General features: G+C 38.8%; 1 protein-coding gene across 2 annotated transcripts in view; it reads right to left on the bottom strand.

The window, feature by feature from the left end:
- The window catches only part of TTC3 (tetratricopeptide repeat domain 3), an 89,406-nt gene that overhangs the window by 28,956 nt on the left and 42,720 nt on the right, over window positions 1-17,730 (bottom strand). For both annotated transcript variants that reach the window (XM_042460058.1, XM_042460057.1), the window contains exons 20-29: window positions 16,946-17,058; window positions 13,572-13,698; window positions 11,747-11,866; window positions 11,487-11,588; window positions 8,274-8,366; window positions 7,203-7,264; window positions 4,249-4,385; window positions 3,830-4,144; window positions 1,069-1,338; window positions 665-711 (exon numbers count right to left, since the gene is read on the bottom strand). In XM_042460058.1, the coding sequence (XP_042315992.1) occupies window positions 665-711; window positions 1,069-1,338; window positions 3,830-4,144; window positions 4,249-4,385; window positions 7,203-7,264; window positions 8,274-8,366; window positions 11,487-11,588; window positions 11,747-11,866; window positions 13,572-13,698; window positions 16,946-17,058 (1,386 nt within the window). The remainder of the gene's footprint in view (window positions 1-664; window positions 712-1,068; window positions 1,339-3,829; window positions 4,145-4,248; window positions 4,386-7,202; window positions 7,265-8,273; window positions 8,367-11,486; window positions 11,589-11,746; window positions 11,867-13,571; window positions 13,699-16,945; window positions 17,059-17,730) is intronic.

Below are 17,730 nucleotides of genomic sequence, written 5' to 3'. Positions count from 1 at the left end.
ATGATAACGTGGAGATGTTGTCTTCACGTTTTTATTCTATAAATGGAGGAAAAGGTGAAATTGTTCCTATAGTTCTTGTGTCTGATACTACATGCCTTGCTGGTTGTCAAGAAGTGGGACCTGCAGATATTTGTAGGCACAGTTCTTCTTCCAGAATAAATATCTAAATGAACATTTGTCCTTCTTTCCTAACCCATTGAAAGGATAGTCTCTGGACTGTTCAACCATTCTCACTGGCAGGAGGAGCAAAGAGAGAGAAGTGTCCACCAGCACACTCACTTGTTCACAGTAAACCAGCATCTTAAAACAATTCTGGCTTACCACAGGGCATGAACCAAGCAACTGTATGCCCAGTTTCTGTAAAAGCAAGGTTTAGGAAAACCCAACAGCCCTTTGATGATATTCCTGTTTATTTCTGGTCACTTTTTCTGTACAGATTACATCTTCACCTTTGTTGCATTATGTCTTCACTCATCCTAATTCTAGCAAGAGTTACCATTAACCAGGATTGAGACACTGCTTTTAGATTGCACTCTGGTTAGTGCTGGCATTAGTAGTGACATAATGCAGCCACAAAATCTCTATTTTCCCCCAACCTACCCAAAAGAACTCTTATTGCAATTATTCACATTTCAGTTCAACAGACAACAGGGGAAAAACTTACTGAAGTAGTTTCAGTTTCCTCTTTCCTTATTACAGTAAAAGGGTTGTCTGTTTTAAAAATAAATTTAAAATACTGTTAAAAATAAGGACAACAATTGGACAAAAATACAACTTCATTTTTTTAACAATAGTGCTGTAACTTTATTATAAAGACCTAGTCCCCTCACAGTTACATATAGTCATAAAAACATTCCAGAGAGATTCCAACATTACAACTCAAATAGACATTTGCTAAGAGATCTAAAGCCTTCCAAGAAAAGCAAAATCTGACCCTTCCCCTCCCAAGAGTTACAGTAGACATCTTGAAATTAATTTCTTGAAGCTTGTATTAGAAAAATAGGTATAAACATATATCATGCATAGTGAGTCAGTTTTTAAGGAATTTGGTCATCTTAGTATACTCACCCCAGCTATCAAAATAGTCATCTAAATACTGATGAAAAAATGGAAATTTTTCTCTGTTCTCTTCTAATAGCCATAGAAAGTAACGAAGATCTATCGTTGATAGGTTGCAAAGGTAGTCTAGCCATTCAATCATATCTTCTGATGTGCAAGTGAACTTCTTACCTAGTTTAATACCATATTTCTCATTCCAAAGAACTGCTACCAACTTAAAATCAGCCTCTACAGTGTACACAATATATTGAGCAAAAAATGAATCTGTAGCTTTTAAACCTGCAAAAATAATAGTAATATCTGTATTACTACTAGTAGTAACAGCAACAAAAAATTAAAATAGAAATAATAGTAACACAAAGCCAATTTTGTCCATCCTTTTACCAACAGGAGGAGCATTTCATCTATCAGGTTTCATGAAACATTTAGAAATATGCACATTTGCCCACTTAATTTCTTCTGGCTGAATGTTTGATAATTCCACAGTATAACGGAATGTTATAATCCTAATATTTTAAGACCAACAAGGCAGGAGATGGCACATAGATATTTGGTTATTGAAATCACTAAACTTGCTCTTCCTAATCCAAAACTGGTGGAGCCTGGAGCCAGTGCTTATATTGCCACAAGCAAAGCTATAATACTTTCAGTAAGTTGTATCTAACTGTGTGGAAGGGAGGCCTCTACTAATAGAAGGAAGTGGGGAGAATGAGAACTTTCCCCTTGCCCTCTCCATTGCTGCCTTATGAAAATCTGTCCGGGAGAGTTGGGGAATCCTCCAGAACACCAGATGTGGTATAAGTGTCAACAGATAAAATCACTTCCATGCTTGTGCATTAGTGGAAGCCTCTGTGGATCAAACACTTTCCACAAACAGATTTGATACAAATGACTAAGATCTGGTTATGGTGTCTTATCTTATAAAGCAAGGGTGGCCAAAGTGCAGCTTAGAGGCCATCCATGCTCCCAAAGATGTTTTCAGGGCCCTTAACCAAGCTCTTCCTGGGGAGGGGGGGATATAGAGATACCCTGGAAATCTTCAGGAGCAGGAATTCATATTTTTAAATTGATCACAGGTGCTCTCTGTATTGGTGAAGAATTTCTCCTCATATTCCACACACAACCTTCTGAAAGGCAGAGAACATAAACACACTAAAACAGTCACCAGAATATGAGGTAGTCGTGAAGGTGGACAGTGGATACATCTGAGAGTGTGGAGGTGGAGGCAGTGGATGAAATCTATGTGAAGACCTCAACCTATTTTGGTATTGCTTTGGGTCTCTGCATAGAGAAAAATGAGATGAATAATAGCAAATGGGTTCTTGGTAGTGGTATTGATCTCTGTAAGACAGGGGTAGGCAAGGTTTTTGAGCCGGGGGCCGGGTTGCTGTCCCTCAGACAACTGGGGGGCCGAAGCCAAAAAATAATTAATTTTTTAAAAAAAAATTTAAATATATAAATAAACTGGGACAAATGTAGGACAAAATTTTCAAATGGAGGACATGCAGAAAAATTTGCTGATTTTTAAAAAAATGTTAATATAAATGCATGTTTCTGAGGCTTCTATAGACAATTGCCCCCAAAAGGCCCCGGCGGCAATCGATGGCAGGACTGGGCTGGGGCTGGTCCCAAGGCCTTGCCGGGCCGGATCCGGCCCGCGGGTTGCCTACCCCTGCTGTAAGACAAAGAATGAAACAAGTAAGACAAAAGATGAACACACCAATGGTGGTCATAAAACTACTACCTGTTGTAGTAGGAAGAAGAAATATACAGAATTCCTCAAAAGATCTGTAGTAACAGAACAAAAGATGGGAGATGGTGCAAAAGTGTTCATGGTGGAGCTCAAGGAGGATCTTGGTACTCAGGAGACATGAGTTCAGCCAAAGAAATATCAACTGGAGAATGGTACTGTTGTCAGTACTGGTGGATGGGTTGTACTGCGGGCGTTTATTGCTACCAAGGCTGCTACAGTTAGAAGGCTGGTACCAGAGGTTATTGATACTGAGGTGGCTGGATCCATTATCAATACTGACGGTGGCACCAGATCAGACACAGAGATAAGCTGGACAGCAACAGGATTGTCATTCTGATTTAGATCTAAATCTATGCTTGTCTTTATACTTTGAATCCCTTGCATTAAGAGGAAAAAAGTGTCCTTTCCCCTCAATTCGAATACCTCAAGGCTTCAACCCTACCTACCTAGAAGCAGGTCTTTTACTCTTGGACAAAGCATGCTTAGACTATCCTGCATTTGTGTCCAGTTTAGAAGCAGGAGTAAGCTGGTGCCCTGCTACAGATACTATAGTAGCTAAAGGATCAACAGCCACTGCACAGATGGTGTCAATACTAGTTACATCAGATGATATTGAGGAAATTTTCATTAGCAGGTTTGATGTTGATAGGGTGACTTGGAGGTTTCTCATTCATAATATCACCATAAGTCGAAGTTGAGTTGATGGCAGCTACTCAATGATAGCAAATAATTCTCAATTTCATATATCCAGCTTTTAGTAGGTAAACCGTATCTCTAAACCTTAAATATGCATATAAGAGAGATGAATCTGGAGATGAAAATTATTCACAAGACCAATTGCTTTTATTTTCAGATATATTTACAGTAATGGCAACCTACACTGATGTAAGATAAAGAAACAGAAGTAAAAGTAAATTATTCAGTTTAAGCTATTGTAAAGTTTGCCTTAGGGTTGCCATAGTTGGAAATGACTTGAAGGCACACAACAACAAACAGCCACAGAAAACACAACCTTACCTTTATTATCAAGATGTTTCATCCAATCATGTAATTTAGGTTCCACTTCTTCAAACTCACTTAAAACATGAACAAAAATTCTTGTCTTCACCCTCTCATTTTTAGCAACTAAGAAGTTTATGAGCTGATCCATTATTTCAGCTGATGATCCACAACCTGTAGAAAATTCCACGCAATCCTCTTCACTAAGTACTGACCATGAAAGCAACTCATTAAGAAGCTTAAAGGCATCATGTACACCTGCTCGTATGTTCACAGAATGCCGTATAATAAGCTGCAGAACTGGATCCTTAGGGAAAAAATCCTCATGATTTCCTGAGATAAAACAAACACAATGAATGCCAAGCTCTACAAACATAGAACACCATATGCACAGAAATGTAAAATCATTCCCAAAACCAGGATTTACATTCATATACCTTTTTTACTAGCATCTCTTGCTGGACAGTCTTCTTTATGAAATGCTTCTGCAAGTTCTCTTAACTGAACCGAGACCTCCTCTTTCATAAATTTTCTCTTCAATTTTCTCTGTTGTTTTCTTTCTATATTCCTAGAACTGATTCAAATCCACAGTGAAACTTCACAGAACTTTCAAAGAAAGTGCAAATAGTTGCTCATCATCCAATTTTAACTGAATAAGTTGAGGACTGATAGATGTTCCTTTTAAGTATCACAGTATCTTGCCTAGCCTGGGTGGTGACAGGAATTAATTAATGGATGGCTCCTTCTCTGCTGGTTAGGAACAAAGTTTATGCTAGTGTTACTATACTAGAAGAATTATACCTTTGGACATTAGCCCTGATATTAAGATTTTACACTATGACTCAAGTGAAGTCATTCAGTAAGGAGGCGTAAGATTAATGTAGAATGAAAACTAGCACCAGGGCATCATAACCGTAAACATAAATATTCATGTATTTTACATGAAATATGTGCGATTTATATTATCCCTACAAAGAATTATTCTTGCTGCATTCAATGGAAGTAGATATATCTAAGCAATTCTGTGCTTTATTTTTTCTAATTAGCTAGCAGCCCAGCTTCACAATCATTTATAAGAGTCACAAATCTGTATGAACACTAATTGTATTTATGTCAATTTCTACCCATGGGATCCATTAAAAAATGAAAGACAAAACTGAAGCGAAATCCAATTAAAGACTAAAAGCCTGTCTTAACTTCCAAAAATCAACATACTGAGAATCTACAATTTTTTACTGACTATAACCTAAAACACGATATTCAGAGGACCTGTTGACCTCAAAGAGGTCACTTAGCCTGGCAGACAAATACTCTGGAGGAAAAGTCACCACACTCTATAACTATCAATCATAGGCTCTCCATGCTAAAAAAAATTCAATCAGAACACTACTATCTTATTGTGAGCCTTTTGCTCTGAAAAGTAACTTTCTTTTAAAAAAAATCTATTGTAAAGATTCATACAGTGGTGCCTCGGGTTACGAAATTAATTCGTTCCGTGGCACCGTTCGTAACCCGAAAAGCCTTCGTAAGCCGAATTGCTAATGGGCGCTAATGGGGAAAAGCCGCGATTCCGTGCGAAAAAGCTGAAAAAAGCACCAAAAGTTTTTTCGTAACCCGAAAAAACATTCGTAACCCGGAACAATGTTTTCCTATGGGATTTTTTCGTATCCCGAAAATTTCGTAACCTGGGTATTTCGTATCCCGAGGTACCACTGTACATTGAATATTTATTATTATACAATACATAATTCTTTCTATATATGGCCCATTCTGCACGGGCACCCTAGTACATACTCGGCATGTACTAGGGTTAGGAAGGAGCGTCCTTTCCGGATGCCTCTAACCCACTAGTACATGCCGAGCGCGTACAAAATAATGGTGCCCATTCTACATGTGCGCTGCCATGTTGACGTAGCGGACGCTTAGCGTCCGCACGTCTCAGCGCAGTAACACCACCGCAAGTGCACCATTGGCTCCTTGCGGCATCATTAGCACACCACAAAAAGAAGCCGCTTTTTGCGGCTTCTTTTTGCTGTTCGGAGGAGTCGTGTGGTTTGGCCTCTGAGGCTCCACACAGCAAATGAGGGCGCTTTGCAGACTGCCCTTTTGGGAAGTCTGTAAAGCGCCCATATTGCTTACATTCTATTACAATTTGTCTAACTATCTTTAATATTCCACCTCACAGTGCTCCCCTTCCCTGGAGCCATTTTCACCCTAATATTCCATCCAAATTCTCAATTCCTCTTGTGGAGGTAATCTTCCATCTTTTTTCTCAGTACTTTCTCTATAAATTCCTTCCAAATTCCATCAAAATCACTTCTTTTCCATAATCCCTTTTTGGCTGTGTCGCACAGTTTGGTTGCTGCGGCCCCTTGCGGAGCAACTGCCAGCACCGGCAGACCGCTGCTTTTAGGCGGTCTGTAACGCTCCTTTGTTCCCAAATGTATCTCATTCCTTATCACTTATTTTACATCCTAATTCTTCTTCCCATATTCCTCTCAAAATATTTTCCTTTATTTCCCCTCCTTTATTTTCCATCAACATTTTATAGATTTTACTAATCATTCCTTTCAAGTTCTCATTTTTCTCCATTTCTCTTCCTTTCTGAATTGTTCAAATTGTGTATACCTTTTCCTTTCTATATTCCTTTTCCTCCAATTTTTAATCCACTGTTCTATTTGCATACAATGAAACCATGAGATTTTTATTCCCGTACGTTTTTCCTTTATACTCTCTTTCTCTATCTTGACATCCACCCAATTTTCTATTCTATCTATTTTCCTTTCTTTTAACTCCTTATCTAACAATCCTCTCAAGTTCTTTGGAAATTTCTTTTTCATTATTATTGGTGTTATTGTTGAATCTTCTATCATTAACCCTTTTTTTATATTTACTCCATATTACCAATATATTTTTCTTAAGTAGATTTCCAATTGTTTTAACTTCTTTCTTAGTGAACTCCCTAAAATATTCCATATTATCATATCTACTTCCTCTGTATCTAATTCTAATCATTCTAAATCTGTCACACTTAACATACCTTCTATCACATTTCTCAGTTGATTAGCCTCATAATATCCTCTTATATTGGGAAGGTCCAACCCTCCCTCTTTTTGTGGTTTATACCAAAGTTGTTTGTATAGTCTAGTTCTTTTTCCTCCATTACATATATTTAATAATTGTTGCCATTATAGTCTAGTTCTTTTCCCTCCATTACATATATTCAATAATTGTTGCCATTTATTCAGTTCGGTTTCCGACACTTTTAATGGCAGCATTCTAAATAAAAAAAAATTATTTTGGTAATATTTTCATCTCAATTAATGCTATTGTTCCAAACCATGATAGTTGAATAGTAACTTTCTGCTGCTTGTTCAACCAGAAAACTTACCTTGAGCACTTCTGTTTAATGACAGGCCTTGGTGGAGTCTTCTTTTTTATTTTTTGTTCAAACTATGAGGCAAAAAATTACCTTGAGATTACTTTCTTAGAATTGTTAATGTGAATGAGACATAACTCCACCATTGGATCAATACATAACAACACACTTCAGCAATATATTACCAAGTATCCAGTAAAGGCTGAGAGGCTTTACAGAGACTCTTAAAAGGTTTGTTTACATCCAAACCAAATTTTACAGCAATTAATGGTCTACCTTCTCTTTCCACAATATCACCTTTGCTACTAGATTTCCAAAATTTCATGGAAACAATGCTTGCCAATTAAGATATGCTAGAGCATGAAAACAACAGCCTATTTTACTACCTTCCACTCCAAAATAAAATCTGGCCTAGGATCTAACATAAGGTGCGATTTTGCAGCCTGCCACCTGTTGTCAAACTGGTAACTAAACACTAAAATTAATGCTGAAGAATGCTGGGAGTTGCAGTCTAGCACCTTCTGGAAAGCTTCCTGATTCCCAGCCCTGACAAGCTGTTGAGAATGTAATCTTAAAGGCTCTCTTATTGTAAAGTGAATGCAGCTATAATTTTTACTCCCTTCCCACTAACTGCTTCCTTCTTTGGAGGAAATTCCATTTCCTGCCCTAATTTCTGTTAAATGTTATATTGGCACCAGTATTTAACACTGAACCAGAAAGAGCCTGGAGAGGAAGAGTACAAATTTGATCATTTCTTATTCATAACTGGCATTATATGCACATTAACTGCTGTTTTAAGCTTTCCTAAAACTGTCTCTGTAACAGCAAACAACCTTATGGATACAGGTAAAACCTATTTACTGCAAAATATAGGCTATGCAAATTCCCCTAAGATTATGTCCCACTGATTGCTCAGCTGCCGCAGTATATGTGCACCGTCAGTGACCGTGTGTAGCTTGAAATTTCATACGAACGACATTAATGCTCAAATTATAGGTGCTCTTGAAACTTTTAAATGTCAGTATTGAGTAACACACTGGTTGGGTTTTATCTTTAAAAATGGTAATGGGAATTAATTCTTACCTCACATTTGACAAAACCAGAAGCACCAACAATTACTATTTTAGAAATGAGTCCTTCACAATCTGGAGTAAAGCATAGCTCTCGAAGAATATCCTGTGGGTGTCAACAGAAAATGCGCCTGAATTTTGGGTGGGTGTCAACAGAAAATGCATTTGTATTGACAGAAAATGGACCTGAACTGCACTGCATTTAAGTACAGTGCACCCTTGCCTTATGCAGGGGATCCATTCCGCCCCCCTAAGGCAAGTTCCCGCGTATGCGCGAGCCCGCATTGGAATAATGGGCTTGTGCACAGGTGTGCGCATAGGGTTGCCAAAGTGAGGACCTCCAAACCGGGACAAATGTACGCAAATGTGAGGCAATGTTTTCAAATGTAGGACACATTTTATAAAAATGGAGGACGCACAAAAAATTGAGGTTTTTTTTTAAAAAAAAGTTAATATAAATGCATGTTTTTAGTCATGATCAAAATGGAGGACATTTGGCATTATTCTTAGACAGATGGCAGAAATGTATTGCCCTCGGGTTCAACTGTACTTCTCAGAAGTATGTACTTGGGCAAGGGACTGGTGTTTTTCTTCACTGCGCATGAGTTTGTAAAATCACAGCAATTCATTGGCCGTGGCCTCAGAGGCTGTTTGATATCAATCATCACCACCACCATCATCATCATCACTATAATTGTCCAAAAAGCAGACTGTTAGCCATTCAAAGCACCATAAATACACAAAGAGCACTTGCATATATTTAATAATAAAAATTAATGAAAAATAAATAAAAAAACAAGGCAGGGGTGTATATATTCATAATAAAAATTATGTAATAAAATAAAAAACAAGCAATAATAAATAAAAATAAAATAACAAGCATATAAAATTAATAAAAAAATAAAAAAACAAGCATAATAAATTAATGAAATGAAAATAAAAACAAGCAATAATAAAAATTAATAAAAAAAAAACAAGCAAGAATATAAAATGAATAAAATAAAAAAATAAAAGCAATAATAAAAATAAAAAAATAAATAAAAAAGAGTATTATATATTTTAAATATCATTTTAAAACCCCAAAAAAAGGCAGACCTAATGGCCAGTGACTCAGCGCCCCCTCCTCCTCGCCGCCTCTGGCCCAATCTGCCCTGGCCTTCAGGCACCGTTCCTCCGGCTTCCTCCTTCCGCCTCCCCTCCGCCGCCTCCTCCCCCTCCCTCCGCCTCCCCTTTAGATGGCAGGCGTTGCGGGGGGGTGGAGGAAAGTGAGGCAGGCGCGCGCGGGGGGGAGAGGGAAGTGGGGAAGGCGCGCGCGCTGCCCCTGGCCCCTGCTGAGGCCTGGGCAGCGCACAAGCCCTCCCAATGGGGGCGTGGTGGCGGCAGCGCTTCTGCCGCCCACCGAGGAAGAGGAGGAAGGTGGAGCCGGAGGAGGAGGAGGGTTGGCGCCAGGAACAAGGCACGGGTGGGGGCCCAAACCGGACCGGGACCAGGAGGGGCCCCCCGAAACCGTGAATGGCACGGGGGCTGCCGGGTTATGGCAAGCCTATGTGCGCGCCATTTCTTATATGGCGTGCGGCTTTCAGCTTAAGCTGAAAGCTGTAAAAGGGGCACCCACACTGTATTTTACAAATGGCCAAATATCACATATGTATCAGTGTTCTGAATCATTTTTCCAGTCATGTGTTGAATATCCTGTCTGTTATAACTGCATCTTAGTGTTTTCTCAATGGCTTTAGACCCTGCGTTGGGAGACATAATACACTTGATTAATTCCTGATTTAGGTTGCATCCATAGTCCAGAAATAATCCAGCTTGACACCACTTTAACTGCCATAGCCCAGTGCTAGGGAATTCTGGGAAATGCAGTTTTGTGAGACATTTAGCCTTCTTTGTCAGAGAGCTCTGGAACATCAAACTACAAATTCCAGAATTACATAGGATGGAGCCATGATTCAAGAGAAATCAGTGGAATAAGTCATTCATTTGCTGTTCAAATCTTTATTTACTCATAAGACCCATTAAGTCTATTATTTTTATTTCACTATATGAACCAAATTTTCTTCCTCTCCCATATTTTCAATCCACATAGGATTGGAAACTGAAAGCGATCAGCCATGTCTCACTAATTGGAAGACTAGAGAGTTCATACAAGTCACAGGACCATTGAATTAGTGGGACTTGTGAAGTCAATACTTACACTAGAAAATTTTTACACATGACTGAAGATTAGAAGCAATAGCAGCTGAGTTTGAATGTAATGTGAAGCCATAAATACTGGCTTAATACTGGTTTATTTCAGCATATATAGCCACAATATCAGGTTCAGCTACACCATCCTGATTTACATATCCTCTTACAGAAAGGGAAACAAACAGGTTGCATGTACAAGCACCCTGCTTGCTTATATAATGGTTTTCTCCTGGGTTAGCATGAGTCTAAACACAACCAGCGCCCCCCGCCCCAAATCTGAGAGGGTAAAAAAATTAAGATTTATGAAATATTTATTTCTCTAGTTATTCAGAGCACAATACTAATGGCTGCATTTTCATAGATCCCTAAATCAGGTGTGGGTAACTACAGAAGGACCTAGGGCCACTTTTCTGCCCCTGGAACCTCAGTGGGTGGCAGCAAGCACCACAACTAGTGAAAATTACTACTACTACTAATACTACTACTACTACTACTACTACTAATAATAATAATAATAATATAAAACCAGAGGTGATTGTTCACTTCTGGTTTTCATTTCTAGAACTGGAGGCTCTGTAACGTAATTAAGGACAAAATCCACTACCCCTTGAGCCTTCCTAGAGTGGTTTTTTTGGGGATGGATTGGGCATTCAGGGACATAAGAAATTGGGGATGGGAGGCAGTAAGTAGTCCACAGCTCACACTTTGCTCACATGCATCTTAGATATTTGCTCACTTATACTAGCAAACATCCACTTAAATTCAGGCTTATAGACCTTATTTGTTTTTGAAGTAAAAATAATAGAGAGAATATATAGCTGTAGAACAATCAACTTAAACAGCTGACTTAACAGTAGCTATTAAACCTATTAGATTTTGGTCCTCAAGTCTGGCATCAATGCAGAGAGCATCAAATGGGGAAGAATGATGAAAGCGAGAACTCTTCTGCCAATGAACCGGTGATTTGCCTGTTACATCTGTTGAAGAGTAACACCAGAAATATCACACCAATGCACTACTCCATGCCCTTAAATACCTTGTCATTTTTATCACTGTATCTTGTTGCTTTCTGCTTCTTCCAACAGCTTACATGAAACTCCACTATGCATTGTTCACAGCAGGCAACACGTATAAAACCCTGAGATTTGGAAATCAGAGATGTATTATGATAGTAACAGTAAAATACTATTTTATACTTAGTGATATTCAAAACAAGTTTTCCACAGGCATTTTGTGAAAAAGCCAACATAAATAATACAGGTTTTCAGATACTGTTCAACATCCCTTCATAGTTACCTTGAAATCTGGGTCACTAAAATAGATTTTGATTTTATGCGCTTGACAATTCTGATAGCGACAAACTGCATCTGCATTTGGAGGAAACTTGCATTCTTCAATACAATCTTGCAATATAACCTATAAACCAGAAACCCAATGATGAATACAGGCACTTTCCCCACGTAGCTTGAAATAATTCTAGTCAAGAAAAATTCATAAAAAGCATCCATTGACATATTCTCTCCCCCAATGAAAGCATGTTGGTTGTATTTTGAATGGTACACATTTTTAGCCATTTGGATTCTATAAATTGTACAATTATTTTGTGCCCATTTTATTTTTCTGAACCATCCATCCAGTAAGCTCTACAAATAGGCCAGTTTTTGAGGTAAGGTTAATTTCTTTCAAGAAGTCTTTGCAGGTGCAAAAAGGCTAATTTCACTGAGACTATTGAATACAATTATATTCTTTTGCATTCCTAGATTTAGGGCCTCTTGATTTTGAACATAACCACCTGATAGCAACCCTGGCCCAATGAGGGAAAGGTAGGATATAAGTTAAATGAAAAAATAAACTCAACCTTAACCTAACAAACTGTGCTATGTACATAGAAAGTCCCTTACAACATATAGGACTGCCTTTCTGCTAACACATAAGACTACTGGTCTCCTCCCCTGCTTTCTGTTTCCCTGCAGGTCATCTGCTTGAGCAAAGGGTCCCTATGTTTTATAGCATTTCACGTTATCTTCTTCAAGCTGCAGAGTGGAAGGAAAAACAGATATGTCCACCCTCATCTTCTATTATGTGGTGGAGGAAAAGGGCATCTTAGGTTTGGTGTTATTTTAGTAATAGTTCACACGTTTCATGAAGTCTTAAAACAGTAAGAGCATCTACCATACATTTCTTAAATCACATTACTATTATATAAAGCCAACCTCAGGATTTACAGTGAAGCATGAAAGACAATAACCTAAATATTGTGGTGTTCTAGACCAGTTAAGCTAATATCGCAATAGCAGTAATGTGACACTTTGAAAACTAACAGTTTTATTAAAGCATGATGTTTTGTGGATTGCAATCCACTTCCTGAAATGCATGGATTATAATAAACAAGCACAGGTATATATGCAGTGTACACAGTTATGAGTGGTACCAGACTCAAACTGGATTCAGAAAATAAAAGTTGTACAATTAGCATTGGTTTTAAACAATTAACAAAAACATCCAGACAATATGTTAGCCAGGTAACATATCCTATTTGTTACCCAATATAATGTGTGCTCCTCAGTTTGTTACATTTGTAGTCAATTCGGGGTTTGTTTTAAATCACAATCTTTTATTGCATCTAGAGATTTTATATATATATATATATATATATATATATATATATATAAAAAGAGAGGCCATGGATGCTTAGAGAAGATGAGGAAGGAAAGTAGGCCATCCCTACAGAGGGGAAAGTAGTCAGTCAAGAAGCAAGGGTCTCTTATACTGCTTACAGCTGTGACTTGCCTAACAACATTATACTGTAAGCTTACTTGGCTCTCATACTGAGAGGAGACCAAATAAATAAAGAAACAATTAAATAATCAATCACTCTAATTCTGTTCAGTTTCTTACATAGAAATATTCATTCTACATGTCTCCTGGCAGCTGAGTTAGTAAAATCTTGTATTAAAAAGCATGACTCCTTCCAAAAAAGCTCACTCTCTCTCACATACACACACTTCCCAAAACTTCCAAATTTGGAAAAAACTGAAATGTTGTCTTCAAAACATTTTTATCTCCACAATGTTTTAATTTTCCCCAGGCCTTTACATAGCAAGACAGCATTCATGCTTACTTGTAATTTCTCAGTCCTTGTCTCTTCAATAACTATTGAAGTTGTAGGCCACGTCAATACACCAGGAACCATTTTATGATGAACCATGGTCTTTGATTTCATAAACTGTTCTAGAGCGTCTGAAAACCTACAGTGTATGCAGAAAAAACATATCACATGTCATATTCTAGTTATCCAAGTGTCCTTAGTTTAATATTTTGGAATATAGTGCAGCTGGCTTATCATTCTTACTCTCCTTGCACTGCCCATGCAAAACAGTATGAAAATGGGAAATGTGTCTTTCTAGTACAGGGAAAATAAAGACTACTCTAGAAAGTAATGTATCAGTTTTTTGGACTATAAGGCCATGTTCTAGAAGAGTTTATTCCTATGAACTCTTCTAGAAATGGCCTCATAGCCCGAAAAACCCACAAAAAACTATGAATGCCAGCCATGAAAGCCTTTGACTTCTTAATGGGTCAGTGACAGAAAAGAACAGTTTGCATACCTGTAACTGGTTATTTGAATGGTCATCTGTGGACTTACACAACTAGGTGTTCCTGTGCCAGTGCAGTGCATATTCAGAACCTTCTAGAATATCTTGTCAAATTTTTGGCAGTAGCTCTACACACCTTCGCCTTCAACCTGTGTTCAGGCTCATTTACCTCAGTTTTCAACGATGCCAAGGTAGTACTATTTCAGACAACCACCGATGGCAGGATGGATGGGTTTGTATGAGTTCACATGAACAGTCAAAGAACCACAGTTACAGCTATGCAACCTATTCTTCTTTGTCATGGTTTCTGTGACTCACACAACTGGGAGACTAGCAAGCTAATCACACAAAGAGGCAGGAGAAACATGGTAAAATATAACCAGTTAACAATCAACCAATAACTTTATTAAGCATGAAAGAACAGCACCCTCACTTGGTCTGAGTCCTACAATAGACTGGGTCATTGGATTCCTGCTGGTCATCTGTAATTCGAAGGCATCTGCCATCCTCAACAGGAGGCAAACTCATATTTGGCCAGGTACTGTGAAGGCAATTGCTCAAGGGAACATCCAAAGAGGCAGTATCTGACCCCACTTCAGTATGCGCTGGAAAAAGAGACCATCTCAGAGGACTTCCTAATAGGTTCTCAAAGAATGACTGGCATCTCGATTGGTGGGGGACGCTCCTGTGGGGCCTCTCATGGAGTCTCCTCTTGAGGAGCTTCACTTGTCATAGGAGCAGTTCTTGAATTCAATGTTGTTGAATTCAATGATGTTGTTGCGGCTGGTTTGTCAAGGGCTCTGCACTTGAATGATGAGGATAGGTTGGGGCAGAGTGGAGAATAACCAAGCAAGTTGGTGCTGAGATTGCTCAATGCTTGTGTTGATGAGCAGCATGGTTAAAAAAAAATCATAAAGACAGCCTGAATCCACATAGTACTTAACATGATGCCTATCACAGAAATCCTCCCTTGTAGAATGGTAATAGGGGGCATGTTGTCTGTCACGAGAGAAGTCATGTCTGTCAATACACCAGTCCCTCAAAACGTCACAATACCGAGATCCATGTCAGGATCCTGTAGATGAAATTGACCTCTCTGTACAGCAGGGTGGGCAATCAAGAGAAAGACAGTGAGTAGTGGACAATATTCCGGCATGCCTGGCTCGTCCCGTTCAAGGGGTTCAGGCAAGACATGAAGCAATGATATTATCTGAACCAGAGAAAGAGAATGGTAGGATCGATATGTTCATGATGCAGTAACTTCAAAATCTCTCCTTCAGAATCAGACCCAACTTGTACCTGTGCAATCGGCAGAGATTCTGCAGGGGAGGAAGGGAGTGTGGCTGAAGAAGCAGCCACTGGCATGGATTCCTCAAGCAGGGTAGTCTGGCAACAAATGACACTCTGGGGCTTGTACGTCCATGTGTTTAGAGAGTGTTTCCTTTTCTACATTGGTTTTGGAGGAAAGGATTCAGGCAAGCAGTGACTAGGAGTCGCTGGCACAGGAAGAGGTACTCCCTGCTCGTGCTCCTACACCCAGAGAAATATGTTCCAGTGTCGAGCGTAATCCCACAGAGGTGGATTCAGTTGATGGTTTCAAGGTTCTAGTGTGGGCACAGACATTCAAATCCGAAACAGATGACTTATGTTTCTTGGCCTTAGTCAGGGTCTCCATTTCAGCTGATTGTTTGCAAGATGACTAGCTGATAGCTGAGCACCAAAGCTGATCAAGGTGGTAGATACTGTAGCTGTCAGCAGTTGAGGTTTCAAAGTCTGCTCATAAAGCAGGACTTTAAGACAAGACTCTGTTTTTATGCACTTGGAGGGCAATCACTGTACATGTTATGTGACTCTATAAGGTACAGGGAACAGTGCAAATGGCAGTCCTTCTCTGGCAATTTAGCTAGACAATCTAGAAATGCTTGAAGAAAGAAGAGGATGCATAACAACAGACTTGAGTCCGTTAGCTACAAGCAGCACCGAGAAGCCAAACAGAGGTCAAAAGCAGTCCAAGTCATCACCGTAAAAAAGTATGTACCGAAAGGAAAACCAGAAGAATAATAAAAAACACAGCCAAAAGTTCAATAACGGATAAACAGTACTGAGAAAATAATGCTACATACAGCTCACATGGCGGACAAAAGGAACTGAAGTAAATATGTGGTAACAATGTAGTTGGAGCTAAGGGTGGGCGAAGCTATCACCAAAAAAATTGCCTAGCTATTCTAGAAGGTTCTAAATATGCACTATGCAGGTGTGTGAGTCACAAAGACTACAAAAAAATCACTTGTGAGAAGAGCCAGGCCAGGCAAGAGTAGAACAAGTGAGTTTAGAAACACTTTCCATCACTGTACTGAAAATGCAAGCCACTGATCTAACATTATTTCTTCCACAAGCAAATACAGAAAAGGCAGCTTGACTGCAAATGATCCCCAAGTAAAAAGAACAGTACATGAATCAGCACCAAGCCATCAGACACAGTGCTAACTAGCACATTTTTTTTCTTGACTGAAGACCACTGACAGGTTTCTAAATCTCTCACTAAACACCTAATTTGTTATTTAGATATCAAATATGCATATGTGAAGTTATAAGAAGAAGAAAAACAGTAAGTAGATATCCCCCACCCTGAAACAGCAGCTCTGGTAGAAAATGAAATTAGCAACTGAACTTTTTGCCCTAAGATTTTAATCACATGAAATAGTTTTCTCCTCCCAAAAATCTAATTGTTTTTCAGCCTCTACCTCTACCTCTCTTAAGAATGTCACATGAAACATGGAACAATAGTGAAATTCAGCAGGTACAAGTACAAGATAGAAAAGGAAGGCTTTTAGTAAAGCAATTCCCTGGCCTTGATAATGAAAATTAGCTCAATTTTAAGAAGCAGCATGCCACTCACCGATTTTGTCTTAAATATACTTTTCCGATTCCATAGTGTGCTAAGCAGTCAAATCTCAGTTTCTGATACTGCTCAATTATGTTATTGAAATGGCCTTTGGCCTTGGTTAGTTCCTTTAAAAAACATAACATAGTGTAAGATCCTTTGAACATGCATACTCACACAAAACAGCAAACAACGTACCATTATGGATAAATGTGAGGACACAAAAATTGGTGCATAGGATTAAACCGTGGAATAGAAACATATAGGGAAGAACCACAGCTGGAAAAGGTGGGGGGGGGGAGGCAGAGATTTGTTTGCTGCTTTTATTGCACCAGCTAGTACAGAAACCAATGTTCAGATTTAAAAGTGGGTTGTCTCAAGAAATAGTGCAGCAGACACAGCAGTTCCAGTTCTAAAAGAAATTTTGTCATGTATATGTATCTCTTGTGTGGTTTTCTAATCAGTTTCTTTTATACTGTATGAAAATAAGGAACTGAATCACAGATTTGTGATGAACATTCAAACCATCCATGAGAATAAACTGAATATGATAAAAATGAATTCCAAAGGATGAGAAGTCCACATTTCAACATCAAATTTATTTTTAACTGAAGAATGGGTTGCTTTTACATCAGAGAAAGAGAGCCCATGGATGTGCCTAGTACAGTCTCCTCTTCCTTTACGCGGAGGATCTGTTTCAGACACACACACACACACACACACCAGTAAAGGGAATTCCGCCTATGCTCGAGCCCCATTTAAATGACCCTGCATGCACACCACGGGCACACACGCCATTA

This window comes from Sceloporus undulatus, chromosome 3 (assembly GCF_019175285.1).
Source record: "Sceloporus undulatus isolate JIND9_A2432 ecotype Alabama chromosome 3, SceUnd_v1.1, whole genome shotgun sequence".
Taxonomy (NCBI): Eukaryota; Metazoa; Chordata; class Lepidosauria; order Squamata; family Phrynosomatidae; genus Sceloporus; species Sceloporus undulatus.
Note: the sequence above shows the minus strand (reverse complement) of the source record. Positions and strands in the feature narration are given on the sequence as shown.